This window comes from Loxodonta africana, chromosome 7 (genome assembly GCF_030014295.1).
Source record: "Loxodonta africana isolate mLoxAfr1 chromosome 7, mLoxAfr1.hap2, whole genome shotgun sequence".
NCBI classification, from domain to species: domain Eukaryota; kingdom Metazoa; phylum Chordata; class Mammalia; order Proboscidea; family Elephantidae; genus Loxodonta; species Loxodonta africana.
This window is the reverse complement of record NC_087348.1, coordinates 17,433,694-17,454,836: the sequence shown is the minus strand read 5'-3', so window position 1 is coordinate 17,454,836 and position 21,143 is coordinate 17,433,694. Positions and strand designations below refer to the sequence as shown.

Here is a 21,143-nt window from a genome sequence, read left to right as displayed (position 1 = left end):
TAACTACAAGATTAATAGTGCACATTTAAGTAGTTATGGATAGTCATGGAGACAGGAAAGTTACTGTGAGCTCAGACAGGGAGGAAGACTTCTCTGTCAATAAGAACCTGGGAGAGAGAGGTGTGACGCAATTCCCAGCCTCCTTATCAGAGAATGCTCTGAGCCCAAGACTTCAGCTTTGGTGGCCTGAAAACCAAAAGTCACTCCCTTCAAGTTGATTCCAACTCATAGCAACCCCAGAGGGTTTCCATGGCTGTAAATCTCTATGGCAGCAGACTACTACATCTTTCTCTCATGGAGCTACTGTTGGTTTTGAACTGCCAACATTTTCATTAGCAGTCAATTGCTTTAACCACTGTGCCAACAGGGCTCCTTAGGTGGCCTGTATGGGAATCATAAAGGCAGATGGCCCACCCAGTACGAATCGTTACATCATCCTAGTGCTTTATAATAAAAATATCATCAAGTTAGAATAAAATGAGTCAATAAAAGATCATAGCTTATAAATTTTACAAAGGATCTTTATTCACTGCTATGTTCCAAATGCATCAAACAGAGGCTGGCACGTACTAAGTGATCAATTAATATTTATAGTTGTTGTTGAAATGAGGAAAATTACGGAGAATTTAACAGATTCAGATTGGTGCTGCCAGCATGGAGAAACCTAAATCTGGATATCTAAATCAAGAGTTATGAGAATGTGGGCCCTCTTACATATTGCCATTTCCAGATTTGGGAATTCTCCTCAAGAAAATAAGTTTAAGAAAATGGATATAGAAGGAAAAAATGAAGAAGGAAAGGAAGGAGGAAGGAAAGGAGGGAGGAAAGAAGGGAGGGAGGAAGAAAGGAAGGAAGGAAAGAGAAAAATGAAGAAAAGAAGGGATAAAATGACAGAAAACAAACTTCAGTGTTCACCAACAAGGCAATTAAATGATACTATATCAGTATGATTAAATATTTTGCCACATTCAACATGATCAAGCTATAGAAATTCTTAGATATTTCTAAGAAATAATATGAAAAATCATTTGGAACACAAGTTTCCGTTGTAACTACAAAAGTAGAATCAATATGCTTAATTAGAGCAGGATGTGAATTTTCATCTACAGTCCTATGGAATAAGATACACTGTATTATTTCTCTACACCAGTGGTTCTCAAAGGATGTCTCTGGGCAAGCAATATCAAGATCACTTGGGAACTTGATAGAAATGCAAATTCTTGGGCACTACTCCATATCAACGGAAGCAGAAAATCTGGGGATGGGGCCAAGCAATCTGTGATTTGAAGAAGGCTGCAGATGATTTTGATGCAGGCCAAGTTTGAAAACCACAACTCGAAACCAGTAGCTCTCAACCAGGGGTGTTTTGCCTCCAGGGGACATTTGGGAATGTGTGGAAATACTTTTGGTTGTCAACTCTGGGAGGGAGGATGTTACTGGCATCTAGTGGGTAGAGGCCAGGGCTGCTGCTGATGAAAGAGTGTTGCAGCAATCCTGGAAATATGGGGAGCTAAACAAAGTGGAGGCCACTGAAGGAATGTTGAGCCTGCTTCCTACTGAGGAACAAAATGGACGTCCATGAGCTCTTTGAGGGCAGGGACTGTGGCTGTTCTATCCACTATGGATTTCTGCTTCCCCAGAGCCCAAAGAGCTCTCACTCCTTTACCAGTGGTTACAGTTTACTCTTTTTCGCCATCCACCCACCTGCTCCTCCAGCTACATCCACAGTCCCGCCCCCCAACATTTTCTATGTTCAGGTCCAGCGTCACAGAGGCACACAGTTCCATTGGTTCCAGGTACAGGGCATGATGATATGGTTCAGCTTGTGACTCAACTTTTGCATAGTTATGTTGCTCTTGTCTACGTGAGAATAGATGGGGAAGCCAAGTGTGAGCAGAGTCTGGGTGTGGTAATAGCCGATATGGGAGATAAGGCCTTGTTCCCGGTACTCAGGCATAGTACCTGCCATCCTCACCTCTCCCGTCTGATCCATCAAGGTCCAGGACACAGGGGTCCCTTCGGGCCCCAGCAGACAATAGGTAGGGAAGGTCCGAATACAGTGCTCAATATGTTTCTGGCTCCTCTCGTTGCCACCGAAGAGCCAAAATTTATTCACTAAAGCAGCATGGGTGACATCCAGTGATGAAGGCTTAAAGAGCTCTTGGTTGCTATGGAGAGGCCAAGAGAAAAGAAAAGCTCATGAGTATGAAGTTTTATCAGGAGCCCTGGCGGTGCACTCAGCTGCTAACTAAAAGATTGGTGGTTCGAATTCACTCAAGGAAAAAGACTTGGTGATCTGCTTACATAAAGATTACAGCCAAGAAAACCCTCTGGGGCAATTCTACTCGGTCACATGGATTTCTCATGAGTCAGAATCGACCCAGTAGCAAACAACAGGAGCAACAGTAACGTGAATTTTTCTGGTCCCTAGGTGACAAATTGTTTAGGCTTGACTATTAACCTAAAGGACAGGAATTCAAACCCACTCTGTGGCACCGCAGAATAAAGCCTTAGCAATCAGCTTTCATAAAGATTACAGTCAAGAAAACCCTATCAAGTACAGTTTTCCTCTTAATATTTGGGGTCACCATGGGTCAAAATCCCCCTGCTGGCAACAAGTTTTATGAAGTTGTACATTTTCTCTTACCTCTATTGTCTTGGGAGACAGAGTAGGTAGAGGAAATAGCAAGTGCAAAGTGCTGGAGTATGGATGAGCATGTGACAATAGAGGAACAGAAAGAAGGCTAGTGTTGTTGGAAGGAACGAGCAGGAAGGACAAGACAGGTTGAAGAGGTAGACAGAGGCCTGATTTGATAGCCTTGAAGAAGAAAGCAGGGAAATACTTTAGTAGTGAGCGATATGGGTAATGCAGAGTAACTTTTATCACACTCACATGGCTTTGGGTTTGCCAGTCACGGGTGATAAGTTCTTTGCATCCAGCAAAGAAGGAACCAGTTTCCTCAGTGTCTCAGGTGCCATATAGAGGATGCATTGTGTGTGCTTGACCTCGAAGGATTTAGTGGCTGCAAGACTTTGTATCACCTCATTCAGGCTGGACTGTGAACCTAGACAGGATTATAAGGAGAGATGTAATTGCTTAAGTACTTTTGAGGGAGAAGCTATCCAGTGGAGTAGGAAGTCCAGTGGAGTAGGAAATGTCTAGGATTTAAATTCAGAAAACCATGGTTCTGGGGTTGGTGCTGCTGCTGTGACCTTGGTATTATATATTAAGCATTTGTGCAACTTTCCCTGTCTTACACAAGTGGAAATATGCTGAAGGATTAATTCAGCCACTGTAATACCATTAGTGGCAGTACCAAGACCAGAACGAAGTTTTCTAGTCTGCATAAAAGAGCTGAGTTATAAAGAAAAAGTAGCCAACATCTCTGGGCACTTACTCTGCTCTCAAAATGGCAAATTTTGGCATTAATAACCCATGATTTGTCCAAACCTCCTGCTATCTATTTCCTGGGATAGTGCCCTAATGCATTGAGACTTACTGTGGTCATATGACTTCCTTTCACCAATGAGCCAAAAGTAAATTTGATGTTTGAAGAGGCTTAAATGTGCTTGCATGTTGGAGCTTGGCTTCTCTTTTATGCTGTAGGTTACCTGCTAACTAACACCATATGAGTAGGCCTACACTAAGCTACCTGAGAACCTACATATAGTAGTCTACACAGGGCTTTATCTCCCTGTCACCACAGCTAACAGTTGGCACTGACAGCCAGAGCCATCGTTCAGATATGTTAGTGATGTCACAGTATAGCAACCAGCCCTTAGCCTACCTACTGCCTGACCACAACTGCATGTGTGAACCAAGGAAAATCAGCAGAAAATCTGACTTGCAAAGCCCAACTGAATTGGTGATTTGCAGATGTAGGAGCTAACCAGTGATTGCAGATTTAACTTTTAGGGTGGTTTTTCTATGCAACAAGGGAAACTGATACATTCAGGTATTGTGCTAAGCTCTTCCTATTTAAGATTTCATTTCACAAGTTTTCTTAAAACCAAACAATTAAGTTAGCTTAACTAGTAAAGAATATCTGCATTGTGCACTTTTTAAAATCTATCTATATGGGATCAAATTGTCAACACCAATTGAAATATTACATAAGAAACTTAGGTGGCAGTAAGTTTATGTTAATGGGGGAGGAGCAACTTGGACAAGGAGGGTGAGAACTCTTGCACAACTCAAAGAAGGTACTCAATGTCACTGAATTGATACATGTCGAAATTGTTGAATTGGTGTATGCTTTTCTGTGCATGGTCTCAACAGCAACAACAAAATAAAATATATTATTTTAAAAAAAGGATTTAATTTCAGCTTTTCAGTGCCCCTATTTTTAGATAAGAACCTTCGATGCTAACCAAAAGGTTGGCAATTCTTCCACTCAGCAGCATCACAGGAAAAAGACCTGGTGATCTGTTTCTTTAAGGACTACAACCTAGGAATCCTATGGGACAATTCTACTCTGTCACATGGGGCCAGTATGAGTCAGAATCAACTCAACAGCACATAACAATGGCCCAACATGTTTAGGTACTATTATTATCCTCACTTTTATATATGAAGAAATGAGCCTCGGAGAGGGTAAATCACTTGGCTAAGATCACATGGAAACTCTGGTGGTGTAGTGGTTAAGTGCTATGGCTGCTAACCAAAGGGTCGGCAGTACAAATCCACACAGGAAGTTTGAATCACACAGAAAGGAACAGACCTAGGCAGTCTGATTCCAGAGGGCGTGTTCATAACCAAAACAGTTATCCTTGGTGAATGGAAGAGTGCTGTATGGTACAATGAGCTGTCATTGTTATTCCAGGAACAGAAGTCCAGATGGAAACTGCTCTCATGACTAATCACCTTCAGGGATCCTGAATATCTTAGCAAAATATATCATAAGTCATTGGCACCAATCAATTATATTATGGTTCCTTATATGAAACCTGGAGTCCCTGAGTTGTGCAAGTGGTTAACACATTCAGCTGTTAACTGAAACTTTGGAGGGTCGAATCCACCCAGAGGCACCTCAGAAGGAAGACCTTACAATCTACTTCCAAAAAATCAGCAATCAAAAATCTCACAGCTCACAGTTGTACTCCAACACACATGTAGTTGCCCTGAAATGGAATCGACTCGATGGTAACTGGTATGTGAAACCTAATCTTTACTAGCTTTAAGGATTTTTTTTCCTTTATAGATATAGTAGCCACTGAGTTAAAAAAAAAAAGGGGGGGGGACAGTTGGCTGAGAGTCTGGAACTTGTAAGAAGGAGGTATAAGTCATCGGGGCACTTGCTCAGCACAAAGAAGTGAATCCGCACATATCCCAGGCCTCTTACTTTGGATCTGCAGATGTTGTTTCCAGTTGATGACTTCTGGTGGGTCAAGGAATTTCAGGCAGTTCTTGGGATCCTTGGAGTAGATTTGGTAAGTATTGATGTAGTGATCAAGATCATCTGTCATCTCCTGTTTGCATTGGGAAAAGGGGGATAAATCAAATTCATTCTATTTTACCATTGCAGTGCTGGTTTTTGGAATTTTAGTACCCTGTGATAATTTTTAAGTACTGAAATATTGAAATTTTTGTGACTGCATTGTCAATATTTCTGAACCACTTAAATCATGAGATCAAGATCAGAGATTCTTCATCAATTGGTCCCAACCCACCTGGAGCAGAGCAGAATGAAAAACACCAAAGACACAAGGAAAATATTAGCCCAAGAGACAAAAGGGGTCACATAAACCAGATACTCCATCAGCCTGAGACCAGAAGAACTAGATGGTGCCTGGCTACCACTGATGACTGCCCTGACAGAGAATAAAACAGAGCTCCTGACAGAAACAGAGCAGGAGAAAAATGTAGTGTAGAATTCAAATTCTAGTAAAAAGGGCAGACTTAGTGGTCTGACTGAGACTGGAGGAACCACAGAATACATGGTTCCTAGACTCTCTGTTAATCTAGAACTAAAACCCTTCCTGAAGCCAACTCTTCAGGCAAAGAATAGACTGGACTATAAGACATGAAATGATACTCATGAAGAGTGTGCTTCTTAATTCGAGTAGATACATAAGTCTAAATGGGCAGCTTCTGTCCGGAGGTGAGATGAGAAGACAGAAAGGGATAGGACCTGATTGAATGGACACGGGAAATCCAGGGTGGAAAGGAGGAATGTGTAGTCACATTATAAGAATAACAACAAGAACACATAACAATGCATGTAGAAAATTTTGCATGAGAAACTAACTTGATATGTAAACGTTCACCTAAAATACAATAAGACAAAAAAGAAGATGAAGAAAAAGAGATCAGAAATTCAAGTATTAAATTTATGATGCTCTCAGGGGACATCTGGTTCAATTGGCATAACATTATTTATAAACAAAATATTCTACATTCTGAGGCGCAACCAGGATGGCAGAATAGCCAGATGCTTCCAGCGATCCCTCTTACAACAAAGGCCAGAAAAAGCAAGTGAAATGATTATATTTATGACAAGCTAGAACATCAAAGGCAAAGTCAGAAAACAGATTGAGGGCAGGGGGAGGGAGAGAGGGTTCAGAAGCAGAGAGGAGTTACCGGACCTGAATCACCAGAATCCCTCAAGCACCGTTCATGGAATCAGCTATGGTGTGCTGGTTGTGCCATTCAGCCACAGTTTTCTCAAGGAGAAGCAGCCTGACGCACAGACAACTGACACCTCCGGAAGCAGAGAAGAATGGCGCTCTCGGCAAAAGCTAAGTGCCTGCATATATTTTACCATGCCCCCAGCCCCCAAGCCGGCTCCAGTGGCTGTTGATTTCCCTGGTCCTGAGACAGGCCCTGTTGAGTGCCCGGAGCCTTCCTCCTGGTCTTGGAGAAGGAATAAATTCACAATTGGGGGAAAAGATAATTTGCCAGCTCCACTATCAGAGGAGCTCAGGAGAGAAACAGCTCCCATCCAAGCATAAACAGTCCATGTTTATGCATGGTCCTTTGTGGGCTTACTTCAGGAGAATAGACCCTTGTTGGTGGACTGCAACTGTTTTAGCTGTGCCATGAAGAGGTAGGTGTTTGATATTCGACACTGCTTTGCCTATTAAACAGGGTCTTTGCATACCCACATCAGGGGCCTAAGGTCTGGTGGCTCCACTCAGGTCACCCAGCCACCTGCAACAGGGGTCAAAGGATAACTGGTACCTCCCAGTCCTTACAACCAAAAGCACTGGGTGTCCATGATCTGTCTATGGAATCTGCCTACCTCTATGCTCTAGGGAACAGACACGCTTTCATCACAGACATTCGGGGGATGGTTCTCAGCTTGCTGCCTTGTTAAGAGCTTGAACCCCCGGTACAACCAGACACCAGTACCTACACCAATCACCCCTGCCCCTCTAAGACTTTAGGACAGAGCCTATACCATACACTTTGATGGTCAGCTACATGGACACCTGAGCTGAATTCATACAAGAAAAGTGAATGGACTCCTAGACTAATATACTGATAACATCTCTAGCCATCTGGTGACAGGACGTCAGAGCTTCAAAGGTGAAAATAATCCAGCTAGCTCACTCAAGAAACTCTTGGGCATATCAAAACAAAACAAAGCAAGAAGCTAGGGTATAGTAAACAAACATAAAATAAACTAATACAATAATTTATTGATTGCTCAGAGACAACAGTCAATATCAAGTCAAATGAAGAAACAGACCATGATCGCATCAACAAGCTCTCAAAACAAAGAATCAATGAACCTTCTGGATGAAGGTGCCTTCCTGGAATTACCGGATGCAGAATTCAAAAGATTAATATACAAAAGCAGTCAAGACATCAGGAATGAGACTAGGAAGGAGATGAGGCAATATGCACAGCAAGACCAGGAACACACAGATAAAGCAGCTGAAGATATTAAAAAGGTTATTCAAGAACATAACGAAAAATTTAATAAGCTGCAAGAATCCATAGAGAGACAGCAATCAGAAATTCAGAATATTAACAATAAATTTACAGAATTAGACAACTCAATAGAAAATCAGAGGAGGAGAATTGAGCAATTGGAAGGCAGAATTGGTGAGCTTGAAGATAAAGCACTTGGCACTAATATATTTGAAGAAAAATCAGAAAAAAACTAAAAAAAAAAAATGAAGAAACCTTAAGAATCATGTAGGACTTTATCAGTAGAAATAACCTATGAGTGATTGAAGTACCAGAACAGGGATGGACAACAGAAAAATATAGAGAGAACTGCTGAATGTTTGTTAGCAGATAATTTCCTGGATATAGTGAAAGATGAGAAGATAGCTATCCAAGATGCTCACCAAACTCCACATTAGGTAGATTTTGAAAGAAAGTCACCAAGACCTATTATGATCAAACTTGCCAAAACCAAAGATAAAGAGAGAAGTTTAAGAGCACCTTGGGATAAATGAAAAGCAGAGAGTCAGTAAGAATAAGCTTGGACTACTCGGCAGAAACCATGCAGGCAAGAAAGCAATGGGATGATTTACATAAAGCATTGAAGGAAAAGAAATGCCAGCCAAGAATGATATATCCAGCAAAACTGTCTCTCAAATATGAAGGTGAAATTAGGACATTTCCAGATAAACGGAAGTTTAGGGAATTCATAAAAACCACACCAGAACGACAAAAAAATACTAACGGGAGTTCTTTGGTTAGAAGATCAATAATATCAAGTGTCAACCCAAGACTAGAACACTTGGCAGAGCGAACAGATGTCAACCCAGATAGGGAAATCACAAAAATAAATCAAGATAAAAAAATACTGAAAACAGGGAAACAGTGATGTTATTATGTAGAAGAAGACAACATTAAAACAATAAAGAGAGACTAAGAAATGTAGTCATAGAAATTTCATATGGAGAGGAAGACAAGGCGATATAAAGAAATTAAAGTTATTTATTTATTTATTTATTTTAAACATAGGAAACTAGGGGTAAATATTATGGTAACCCCAAAGGAGACTGACTATCCTACTTATCAAAACATTACAAAGCATCTTCTCTGACCATAAAGCCATAAAAGTAGAAATCAATAACAGAATAAGCAGAGAAAAGAAATTGAACACTTGGAAACTGAATAGTACTCTGCTCAAAAATGACTAGGTTATAGAAGACATTAAGGATGGAGTAAAGATATTCATAGAATCCAATGAGAATGAAAACACTTCCTATCAGAACCTTTGGGACACAGTGAAAGCAGTGCTTAGAGGTCGATTTAAATCAAGAAATGCACAGATCTAAAAAGAAGAGAGGGCCAAAATCAAAGAATTATCCCCACAACTTGAACAAATAGAAAGAGAGCAATAAAAGAAGCCCTCAGGCACCAGAAGAAAGCAAATAATAAAAATTAGAGCAGAATTAAATAAAATAGAAACAGAAAAACATTTGAAAGTGTTAACAAGACCAAAAGCTGGTTGTTTAAAAAAATTAACAAAGTTGAAAAACCACTGGTCAAGCTGACAAAAGAAAAACAGGGGAGGAAGCAAATAACCAGAATAATAGATAAGATGGACGATATTACAGAAGATCCAGCTGAAACTAAAAGAATCATATCAGATTACTACCAAAAATTGTACTCTAAAAAATTTGAAATCCCAGAAAAAATGGATGAGTTCCTAGAAACATACTACTTACAAGCAGAGGTAGAACAACTAAGTCCACCCACAACTTAGTAGAACCATAAAAAAAGAAGGGGTGAAAAGGTAATCAAAAAACTCCCAAAAAAAGAAACTAAGCCCTGACCTGGACGGCTTCACCGTGAAGTTCTTCTAAACTTTCAGAGAAGAGTTAACACCACTAGTACTAAAGGTATTTCAGAGCATAGAAAATGACAGAATACTCCCAAACTCATTCTATGAAGCCACCATATCCCTGATACCAAAAGCAGGTAAAGACACCACAGAAAAAGAAAATTGCAGACCTATATCCCTCATGAACTTAGATGCCAAAATCTTCAACAAAATTCTAGTCAATAGAATTCAACAACATAGCAAAAAACTAATTCACCATGACCAAGTGGGATTCATACCAGGTATGCATGGATGGTTCAACTTTAGAAAAACAAATAATGTAATCCATCATATAAATAAAACAAAAGACAAGAACCACATGATTTTATCAATTGATGCAGAAAAGGCCTTTGACATGGTTCAACACCCATTCATGATAAAAACTTTCATCAAAATAGTTACAGAAGAAAAATTCCTCAACATAATAAAGGGCATTTATACAAAGGAAACAGCCAACGTCATCCTAAATGGAGAGAGTCTGAAAGCATTCCCCTTGAGATTGGGAACCAGATGAGGATGCCCTTTATCATCACTCTTATTCAACATTGTGCTGGAGGTCTTAGCCAGAGCAATTAGGCTAGATAGAAAAGTAAAGTGCATCCGGACAGGTAAGGAAGAAGTAAAAAAATTTCTATTTGCAGATGACATGAACTTATACACAGAAAATCCTAAAGAATCCTCAAGAAAACTACTGAAACTAATGGAAGAGTTCAGCAGAGAATCAGGATACAAGATAAACGTACAAAAAACAGTTGGATTCCTTTACACCAACAAAATGAACATCAAAGAGGAAATCACCAAATCAATACCATTTACAGTAGCCCCCAAGAAGATAAAATACTTAGGAATAAATTTTACCGGAGATATAAAAGACATCATATACAAAGAAAAGCACAACACACTACTGCAACATGCTGAAAGAGACCCACATAAGTGGAAACACATACCTTGCTCATGGATAGAAAGAATTAACATTGTAAAAATGTCTGTTGTACTGAAAGTGTTCTATAGATACAATGCAATACCAATTCAAATTCCAATGATGTTTTTTAATGAGATGGAGAAACAAACCAACAACTTCATATGGAAGGGAAAGATGCCCCAGATAAGTAAAGCAGTACCGAAAACAGAAGAACAAAGCTGGAGGCCTCACTCTACCTGATTTTAAAACCTATAATACAGCCACAATAGTCAAAAACTCTGCTACTTGTACAACAACAGATACATAGGCCAATGGAACAGAATTGAGAATCCAGACATAAACCCATCCATGTATGAGCAGCTGATATTTGACACAGGCCCAAAGTCAGTCAAATGGGGAAACGATAGTCTATTTACAAATGGTGCTGGCATAACTGGAAATCCATCTGCAAAAAAAAAAAATGAAAAAAGACCCATACCTCACACCATGCACAAAAACTAACTCAAAATGGATCAAAGACCTAAGTATAAAATTGAAAATGATAAAAATCATAGAAGGAAAAATAGGGACAATGCTAGGAGCCCTAATACATGGCATAAACAGTATAGAATACATTACTAACAGTGCAGAAGAGAAACTAGATAACTGGGAGCTCCTAAAAATCAAACACCTATGCTTATCCAAAGACTTCACCAAAAGAGTAAAAAGATTACCTACAGATTGGGAAGAAGTTTTTAGCTATGACATTTCCGATTAGCATCTGATCTCTAAAATCTACATGATACTCCAAATACTCAACTACAAAAAGACAAATAACCCAACTCAAAAACAGGCAAAGGGTATGAACAGGCATGTCACTAAAGAAGACACTCAGGTAGCTAACAGATACATGAGAAAATGGTCACGATCATTAGTCACTAGAGAAATGCAAATCGAAAGTACAATGAGATTCCATCTTACTCCAACAAGGCTGGCATTAATCTAAAGAACACAAAAGAATAAGTGTTGGTGAGGTTGTGGAGAGACTGGAACACTTCTACACTGCTGGTGGGAATGTAAAATGGTACAACCACTTTGGAAATCAATTTGGCGGATCTTTAAAAAACTTGAAATAGAATTACCATACGATCCAGTAATCCCACTCTTTGGAAGATATCCTAGAGAAATAAAAGCCTTTACACGAACAGATATATGCACACCCACGTTCATTGCAGCACTGTTTAAAATAGCAAAAAGATGGAAGCAACCAAGGCACCCATCAATGGATGAATGAATAAATAAATGATGGTATATTCACACAGTGGAATACTGTTGTTTTTTGGTGCCACTGAGTCAGTTCCAATTCATAGCGACCCTATGCACAACAGAACGAAACACTGCCCTGTCCTGAGCCAGCCTGACAATCGTTGTTATGCTTGAGCTCATTGTTGCATCCACTGTGTCAATCCACCTCATTGAGGGTCTTCCTCTTTTCTGCTTACCCTGTGCTCTGCCAAGCATGATGTCCTTCTCCAGGGACTAATCCCTCCTGACAACATGTCCAAAGAACTTAAGACACAGTCTCGCCATCCTTGCCTCTAAAGAGCATTCTGGCTGTACTTCTTCTAAGACAGATTTGTTCGTTCTTTTGGCAGTCCATGGTATATTCAATATTCTTCGCCAACACCACAATTCGAAGCGTCAATTCTTCTTCAGTCTTCCTTATTCATTGTCCAGCTTTCACATGCATATGATGCGATTGGAAATACCATGGCTTGGTTCAGGTGCACCTTAGTCTTCAAGGTGACATCTTTGCTCGTCAATGCTTTAAAGAAGTCCTTTGCAGCAGATTTACCCAATGCAATGCGTCTTTTGCTTTCTTGACTGCTGCTTCCATGGTTGTTGATTGTGGATCCAAGTAAAATGAAATCCTTGAAAACTTCGGTCTTTTCTCCATTTATCACGATGTTGCTCATTGATCCAGTTGTGAAGTTGTTTTTTTTTTTTTATGTTGAGGCGCAATCCATACTGAAGGCTGTGGTCTTTGATCTTCATTCGTAAGTGTTTCAAGTCCTCTTCATTTTCAGCAAGCAAGGTTGTGTCATCTGCATAACACAGGTTATTAATAAGTCTTCCTCCAATCCTGATGCCCAGTTCTTCTTCATATAGTCCAGCTTCTCATATTGTTTGCTTAGCATTCACATTGAATAGGTATGGTGAAAGAGTACAACCCTGGCGCACAGCTTTCCTGACTTTAATCCAATCAGTATCCCCTTGTTCTGTCCAAACAACTGCCTCTTGATCTATGTAAATGTTCCTCATGAGCACAATTAAGTGTTCTGGAATTTGCATGCTTTGCAATGTTATCTGTAATTTGTCATGATCCACACAGTCGAATGCCTTTGCATAGTCAATAAAACACAGGTAAACATCCTTCTGGTATTCTCTGCTTTCAGCCAGGATCCATCTGACATCAGCAATGATATACCTGGTTCCACGTTCTCTTCTGAAACTGGCCTGAATTTCTGGCAGCTCCCTGTCGATATACTGCTGTAGCCATTTTTGAATGATTTTCAGCAAAATTTTGCTTGCGTGTGATATTAATGATATTGTTCTATAATTTCCACATTCGGTTGATCATCTTTTTTGAGAATAGGCATAAATATGGGTATTTTCCAGTCAGTTGGTCAGGAACCTGTCTTCCATATTTCTTGCCATAGACGAGTGAGCACGTCCAGTGATCCATCTGTTTGTTGAAATATCTCAAATGATATTCCATCAGTTCCTGGAGACTTGTTTTTCGCCAATGCCTTCAGAGCAGCTTGGACTCCTTCCTTCATTATGAACAGTTTCTGATCATATGCCACCTCTTGAAATGATTAAACATCGACTAATTCTTTGTGGTATAATGACTCTGTGTATTCCTTCCATCTTCTTTTAATGCTTCCTGCATCATTTAATATTTTTCCCATAGAATCCTTCACTATTGCAACTTGAGGCTTGAATTTCTTCCTCAGTGCTTTCAGATTCAGAAACTCCGAGCTTGTTCTTCCAGTCTAAGAAAGACTAGGAAGAAGGACCTGGGAGTCTACTTTTGAAAAGCATTAGCCAGTGAAAACCTTATGAGTAGCAGTGGAACATTGTCTAACATAGTGCTGGAAGATGAGCCCCCAGATTGGAAGGCACTCAAAAGATGACTGGGGAAGACATGCCTCCTCAAAGCAGAGTTGACCTTAATGAGATGGATGGAGTAAAGCTTTTGGGACCTTCATTTGCTGATGAGGCAGGACTCAAAAAAGAAGAAACAGCTGCTAACATCCATTAATAATCGGAGCCTGGAATGTACAAAGTATGAATCTAGGAAAACTGGAAATCATCAAAAATGAAATGGAACACATAAACATTGATATCCTAGGCATTAGTGAGCTGAAATGGACTGGTATTGGCCATTTTGAATTGGACAATCATATAGTCTACTATGCTGGGAATGACAACTTGAAGAGGAATGGTGTTGCATTCATCGTCGAAAAGAACATTTCAAGATCTATCCTGAAGTACAACGCTGTCAGTGATAGGATAATATCCATACACCTACAAGGAAGACCAGTTAATACGAATATTACTCAAATTTACGCACCAACCACTAGGGCTAAAGATGAAGAAATAGAAGATTTTTATTAGCTGCTGCAGTCTGAAATTGATCAAACATGCAATGAAGACACATTGATAATTCCTCGTGATTGGAACGCAAAAGTCGGAAACAAAGAAGAAGGATCAGTAGTTGGGAAATATGGCCTTGGTGATAGAAACAATTCCGGAGATCGAATGATAGAATTTTGCAAGAGCAAGACTTCTTCATTACAAATACCTTCTTTCACCAACATAAACAGTGACTATACACATGGACCTTGCCAGATGGAACTGACAGAAATAAAATTGACTACACCTGTGAAGAGATGATGGAAAAGCTCAATATCATCAGTCAGAACAAGGCCAGGCGCCGACTGTGGAACATACCATCAATTGCTCATATGTAAATTCAAGCTGAAACTGAGGAAAATCAGAGCAAGTCCATGAGAGACAAAATATGACCTTGAGCATATTCCACCTGAATTTAGAGACCATCTGAAGAATAGATTTGATGAAATGAACACTAGTGACCAAAGATCAGACCAGTTGTGGGACGACATCAAGGATGTCATACATGAAGAAAGCAAGAGGTCATTGAAAAGACAGGAAAGAAAGGAAAGACCAAGATGGATGCCAGAGGAGACTCTGAAACTTGCTCTCGAACCTCGAGCAGCTAAAGCAAAAGGAAGAATTGATGAAGTTAAAGAACTGAGCAGAAGATTTCAAAGGGCCTCTCAAGAAGACAAAGTAAAGTATTATTGCATGCAAAGAGCTGGAGATGGAAAACCAAAAGAGAAGAAATGGAGTGCTACGCATCCAGAAAGAACAATGATGAATCCATGAAACCTTTCATAACATCGATGAATCTGGAAGGCATTATGCTGAATGAAATTAGTCAGTTGTGAAAGGACAAATATTGTATAAGACCACTATTGTAATAACTGGAGAAATAGTTTAAGCAAAGAAGAATATGTTCTTTGATGTTTACGAGAGGGGGAAGGGGAGAGAGTGAGAGAGGTTTTCACTAATTAAATAGTAGGTAAGAATTATTTTAGGTGAAGGGAAAGACAACACAATACAGATGAGGTCAGCACTACTGGACTACACTAAAAGCAAAGAAGTTTCCTGAATAAACTGAACGGTTTGAAGGCCAGTGTGGCAGGGGCGGAGGTTTGGAGACCATGGTTTCAGGGATCATCTAAGTCAACTGGCAAATAAAATCTATTAAGAAAACATTCTGCATCCCACTTTGGAGAATGGCTTCTGGGGTCTTAAACACTAGCAAGCGATCACCTAAGATGCATCAATGGGTCTCAACCCACCTGGAGCAAAAGAGAATGAAGAACCCCAAAGACACAAGGTAATTATGAGCCCAAGAGACAGAAAGGACCACATAAACCAGAGACTGCATTAGCCTGAGACCAGAAGAACTAGATGGTGGCCGACTACAACCGATGACTGCCCTGACAGGGAATAAACGGAGAACCCCTGAGGGAGCAGGAGAGCCGTGGGATGCAGACCCCAAATTCCCATAAAAAGACCAGACTTAATGGTCTGATTGATACTAGAAGGACCCAGGAGTTTATGGTCCCCAGAATCTTCTGTTAGCCCAAGACAGAAACCATTGCCAAAGCCAACTCTTCGGACAGGGATTGGACTGGACTAGGGGGTAGAAAATGATCCAAGAAGTATGAGCTTCTTGGATCAAATAGACACATGAGACTATGTGGGCATTTCCTGTCTGGAGGGGAGATGAGAGAGCAGAGCCTGGGGTCAGAAGATGGCTGAAAGGAGACGAAAACAGAGAGTGGAGGGAAGGAGTGTGCTGTTTCATTAGGGGGAGAGCAATTAGGAGTATATAGCAAGGTTTATATAAGTTTTTGTATGAGAGATTGACTTGATTTGTAAACTTTCACTTAAAGTACAATAAAAATTTTTAAAAATTCTACATTCTATTTTGGTGCATTATATCTGGGATATTTAAAGCATGTGAGTGGCTATCTAACATATTCCACCAGCCCTAGTCCATCTGGAGCAAGGGACAATGAAGAAAGCCAAAGAAAAAAGGGAAAGATTCATCCATAGGACTAATGGACCACAACTACCACAGCCTCCACCAGACTGAAAAAAAAAAGTGTTGCCATTCAGTTGATTCTGACTCATAGCGACCCTATAGGACACGGTAGAACTGCCCCATATGGTTTCCAAGGAGTGCCAGGTGGTTTCGAACTGCCAAAGTTTTGTTTAGCATCCATAGCTCATAAACACTAGGCCACCAGGGTTTCCACCAGACTGATCCAGCACAATTAGATGGTGCCCAGCTGTCACTACCAACTGTTCTGACAGGGATCACAATAGAGGGTCCCACACAGAGCTGGAGAAAAGTGTAGGACAAAATTCTAAAACACAGAAAAAGACCAGACTTACTGTCTTGACAGAGACTGGATAAAACCCGAGAGTGTGGCCCCCGGACACCCTTTTAACTCAGTACTGAAGTTACTCCTGAGGTTCACCCTTCAGCCAAAGATTAGACAGGCACATAAAACAAAACAGGCCTAAATGGGCACAGCAGCCCAGGAGCAAGGACAAGAGGCAGGAGGGGACAGGAAAGCTGATAATGGGGAACCTAAGGTTGAGAAGGGAAGAGTGTTGACATATTGTGGGGCTGGCAACCATTGTCACAAAACAATATGTGTATTGTTTAATGAGAAACTAATTTGCTCTGTAAACCTTCATCTAAAGCACAATTACCAATTACTTAATTTAGTGATTTTTACATCGCATTTTGCTTGTAGTAGAGGCAGCACATTCATATTTTCATAAATTTCTATTTTCGGTTGATGTTTGAAAATAAGTAGAAGAATTTTTGTCTTTGAAATGTATTAACAATTTAGCTTCACTACTTTTTAAAAACCTTTACCCAAAACGTACATGAAAATTCTTGCATTGTAATTTTGCTTTTTATTGTCCCCCTAGCTCACTTTGCAGTTTCACACCTTCCTGTCTGTTCTTTCTACTGTCTCTGGTGAGAACTCTCTTTTCCTTCTCAGTCTGAGAAAAATATATTTTTTTACAAAATTAAGTTCAGATGAAACCTCCACCAAGAAGTGTCTCTAACCGTCTCCCATAACCTCCACCACATCTAGTTTTAATCAGCTTTTGCCTGGACTAGTTTTTTTTTAATTTTTCTTGTACTTTAGATGAAGGTTTTCAAAACATACTAGTTTCTCATCAAACAGTTAGTGCACACATTATTCTATGGCACTGGTTAACAACCCCACGACATATCAATACTCTCCGTTCTCAACTCTGGGTTCCCTATTACCAGCTTTCCCGTTCCCGCCTGCCTTCAAGTCCCTGCCCCAGGCCAGTGTGCCCCTTTAGTCTTTTTTGTTCCATGGTTCTGTTCAATATTTGTCTAAAGGGTGAGCCTCGACAGTGATCTCATTACTGAGATGAAAGGGTGTTGGGGGCCATACTCTTAGGGTTTCTCTACTGTCCGTCAGGCCAACAAGTCTGGTCTTTCTTTTTGAGTAAGAATTTTGTTCTGCATTTCTCTCCAGCTCTGTCTGGGACCCTCTATTGTGATCCCTATCAGAGCAGTCAGTGGTAGTAGCTGGGCACCATCTAGTCATACTGGAGTCAGTCTGTTGGAGGTATGGTAGGTGTGGTCCATTAGTATTTTGGACTAATCTTTCCCTTGTATGGACTAGTTCCGTATCTTGTACATCTTTTGTTCTTGCATATCTCACATCGTGTTGTAATTTATTTGTTTATCTTCTCTAGCGTAGGAACATCTTGAGGGCAGGAACTTATTCCCCATCATCATGCTTCATTTCTGTATCCTCAGGGTCTACCCTATTGCCAGTCATGTGATAGGCACACAGCAAATAGAAACATAAAAGCATACTCATTCTACATCTGGCGTCTTACCTGTTCCTGAGGGCGGACAACCACTGTATTAAAATCTGGCCACTTGTCCACTAGGGCCTTTAGCTTGAATGGGTTTCCCTGGTTCATATGGAAGATGGTCCCATAAACCTGCAGCATTCCAAGAGATTAGGAGAGTTGGCGTGTTAGGCTGGGATAGTAAGTTGCCTTGTGCTTGATCAGAACAATGATTATTTCTATGAAACCATGAAAATGTGTGGTAGAAAGAGCCAAACAGGGCATCTGGATCAAATAATCTTTATGGTCTATGTTTTTATGCTAAATGAAAAGAACTTTTTCCTCTATCAAGTTATAAGAATTATACATAGAGTGAAATAGTCATACAAATAAAAAGAATGATTTAAAAAGTACCACTTTTTATTGATATTCTGATATGATATTTTTCAGGACTTTATGCTCATGGCAAGATGCAATTTTACAAAAATAGAATTACCTGACACATACTGTTTTGCAATTTGAACATACAGTGATACAGTGTGCACAATGACCACACTGTGGGCATATTTCCATGTTAATATATGCAAGCATTTCAACTCTTTTCTAAAGGCTGGGTTAAAAAAATAAATAAATAAAATGAGGAGCCAAGGGAGCTACCTTACCTCACCATGGAGGTGGTCCTCGAAAACACTCTGCCAATACTATTTCCACACTACTACTACACCTGGACCCGAAGCTGGTCGGCTTTGGAGATAGCTGATTGTGAAAAGTCATCTATTTTCATTAGCTGAAAAGACTTCAAATGAACTGGTCTCCAGTTTCAGTTGCTCCTGAATGTTGAAACACAGGCACAAATGCGTGTGCGCACACACACACACACACACACACACATCCATGGATTCACTCCCTTTGCAAATATATCATTGCAATGAAATGCCTATAGTTAAAAATTCTTTTTAAGACTCATTAATTGACCTAGTTTGTAAATCACAACATTTTGAGACTTGATAAAATACAATTTGACCTATGGCCACGTTCCAGGAAGACTCATGATAGTTGATCTCTCACTTGGCAATTATTCTTTAGGTTGAGCAAATTAAACAGTACTATATAATCTCAGTAAACTTTGGAGGACTCTGGACAAATTTCCAGTGTTGTTATGAAATGTTTCTTAGAAAAACGAACAAAGGAATATTTTTTGAATCAGCCCAGAGCAAAAAGCAGTGTTTGGTCTCAGATATACCCATGCTTACAACATATGATTGCAGTCCAGTATTTGTGTGCTATTGGGCAAGATATGCAACCAAGCTTCTCTTTTTTCATCTGCGACACAGACATAATAGTAAATATCTTGTAAAGAAAAAAAAAAAAACAAATCTGTTGCCCTCAAGTTGATTCTAGTTTATAATGGCCCTATAGGACAGAGCAGAACAACCCCAAAGGGCTTCCAATGCTGTAAATCTTTATGGAAGCAAACTGCCACATTTTTCTCCCCCAGAAAGGCTGGTGGATTTGTACCACTGACCTTTCAGTTACCAGCCAGGCACTGAGCCACTGCACCACGAGGGCTCCTTATCTTGTAGAAAGATAATGAAAATTAAGTGAGACGGAACATGAGATAATGCCTGGCACAGAACAGATGTTCAATAAATGTTAGCATGTTTTCCTCCTCTTTCAGAGAAAGTTGCCATTTCTTGCTCCCTTTAGAATGTCCCGCTCTCACCTTTAAGGATTCAGGGAGGCTTTTCCTCAAGGAATTCTCCAGCTGCTGCAGCATCTGGGCTCCTTGCAATGGAAACATGGTGGAGGACACTTCAGCCTGGAGAGAACACCAAGAAACAAGAGGGAATGAGAAGAGCCAGAGGAAGCTGAGAAATAAGAGTAGCAAATTCTATGCTAACGGCCAGAGTCTCTTCACCGTCACCACCTTCACTAAAGTCCACACCAGCTCCAAGTAAGGATAAGACTGGCAGAGCGCACAGGGGCCTTTTTCCAAATTTCCCTTTCTTACATTTTAATTGTTTCCAGCCATTAGTTTCACTTTTAGATTAACAAGCATATTTTTTAAATACGTATAGAATCTTTTGAAATTAAGTTGTTTTCGGTGACTCTCCTGATTCCACCAGTAACAAGCTATGTAATCTTGGGAAGGAGACCCTGGGTGGTGCAAACAAGTAACGTGTTCGACTGCTAAACAAAGGTTGGAAGTTTGGGTCTATTCAGAGGCATCACAGAAGGCCTGGTGATCTGCTTCTGAAAACTGAGCCATTGAAAACCCCATGGAGCACAGTTCTACTCTGAGATACCTGGTGTTGCCAAGAGTCAGAGTCGACTTCATTGGTCGGTTGGAACCTTGGGAAAGTTGTTTAGCTTCTGTGCCTCGGTTAACTCACATGTGGGTGGGATAACAGGACTGTCTATCTCAGAGTTTTTGTGAGGCTTAAATGAGTTAATACATGCCAAGTGTTTATTTTATTACTACTACAGTCTTCCTTCTTTTTCTCCTCCTCTTCCTCTAATGTCTTCGGTGGCAGACAACCACACTGGGACTCGAATTGGTTCATTGGCTTCCTCTTCTTCTACATTGATGGACTGGGATGTATGTTTACATCTGGATTGTGCCATGAGATGGTACTGGAATCCGTGTGGCCTCCTCCTCCTCCACTTTCCCTTGTTCCTCTGTATTCACACCTTCTTCTTCCTCCCTCCTACAGGGTCGCTATGAGTTGGAATCGACTGGACAGCTACGGGTTTTTTGTTTGTTTGTTTTATTTCCTATGGTGGCGCAGTGGTTAAATTCTTGGCTGCTAACTGAAAGGTTGGCGGTGTGAACCCACCAGCCACTCCATAGGAGAAAGTTGCAGCAGAAGTCTGCTTTTGTAAAGATTTACAGCTTTGGAAACCCTATGGGGCCATTGTACTCTGTCGTATAGTGT

At 40.3% G+C, this 21,143-nt stretch overlaps 1 protein-coding gene across 1 annotated transcript; it reads right to left on the bottom strand.

Moving 5' to 3' along the window:
• Positions 1 to 1,765: 1,765 nt before the first annotated feature.
• Positions 1,766 to 20,426, bottom strand: LOC100668301 (glycine N-acyltransferase). The gene is made up of 5 exons (XM_010600907.3): positions 19,931 to 20,426; positions 18,253 to 18,360; positions 5,343 to 5,469; positions 2,894 to 3,065; positions 1,766 to 2,168 (listed from the first exon to the last, which is right to left on the bottom strand). The coding sequence occupies exons 1-5, from the start codon at positions 20,006 to 20,008 to the stop codon at positions 1,766 to 1,768; spliced, it is 888 nt and encodes a 295-aa protein (XP_010599209.1). The 5' UTR covers positions 20,009 to 20,426.
• Positions 20,427 to 21,143: the final 717 nt, after the last annotated feature.

Coding starts and splice junctions, on each gene's coding strand:
- LOC100668301 (XM_010600907.3), bottom strand. CDS start 20,008: ATGTTTCCATTGCAAGGAGCCCAGATGCTGCAGCAGCTGGAGAATTCC. Junction 18,361..19,930: donor GCCTCCCTGAATCCTTAAAG/GTGAGAGCGGGA, acceptor GGAATGCTGCAG/GTTTATGGGACCATCTTCCA. Junction 3,066..5,342: donor ACAACATCTGCAGATCCAAA/GTAAGAGGCCTG, acceptor AATCCTGTCTAG/GTTCACAGTCCAGCCTGAAT.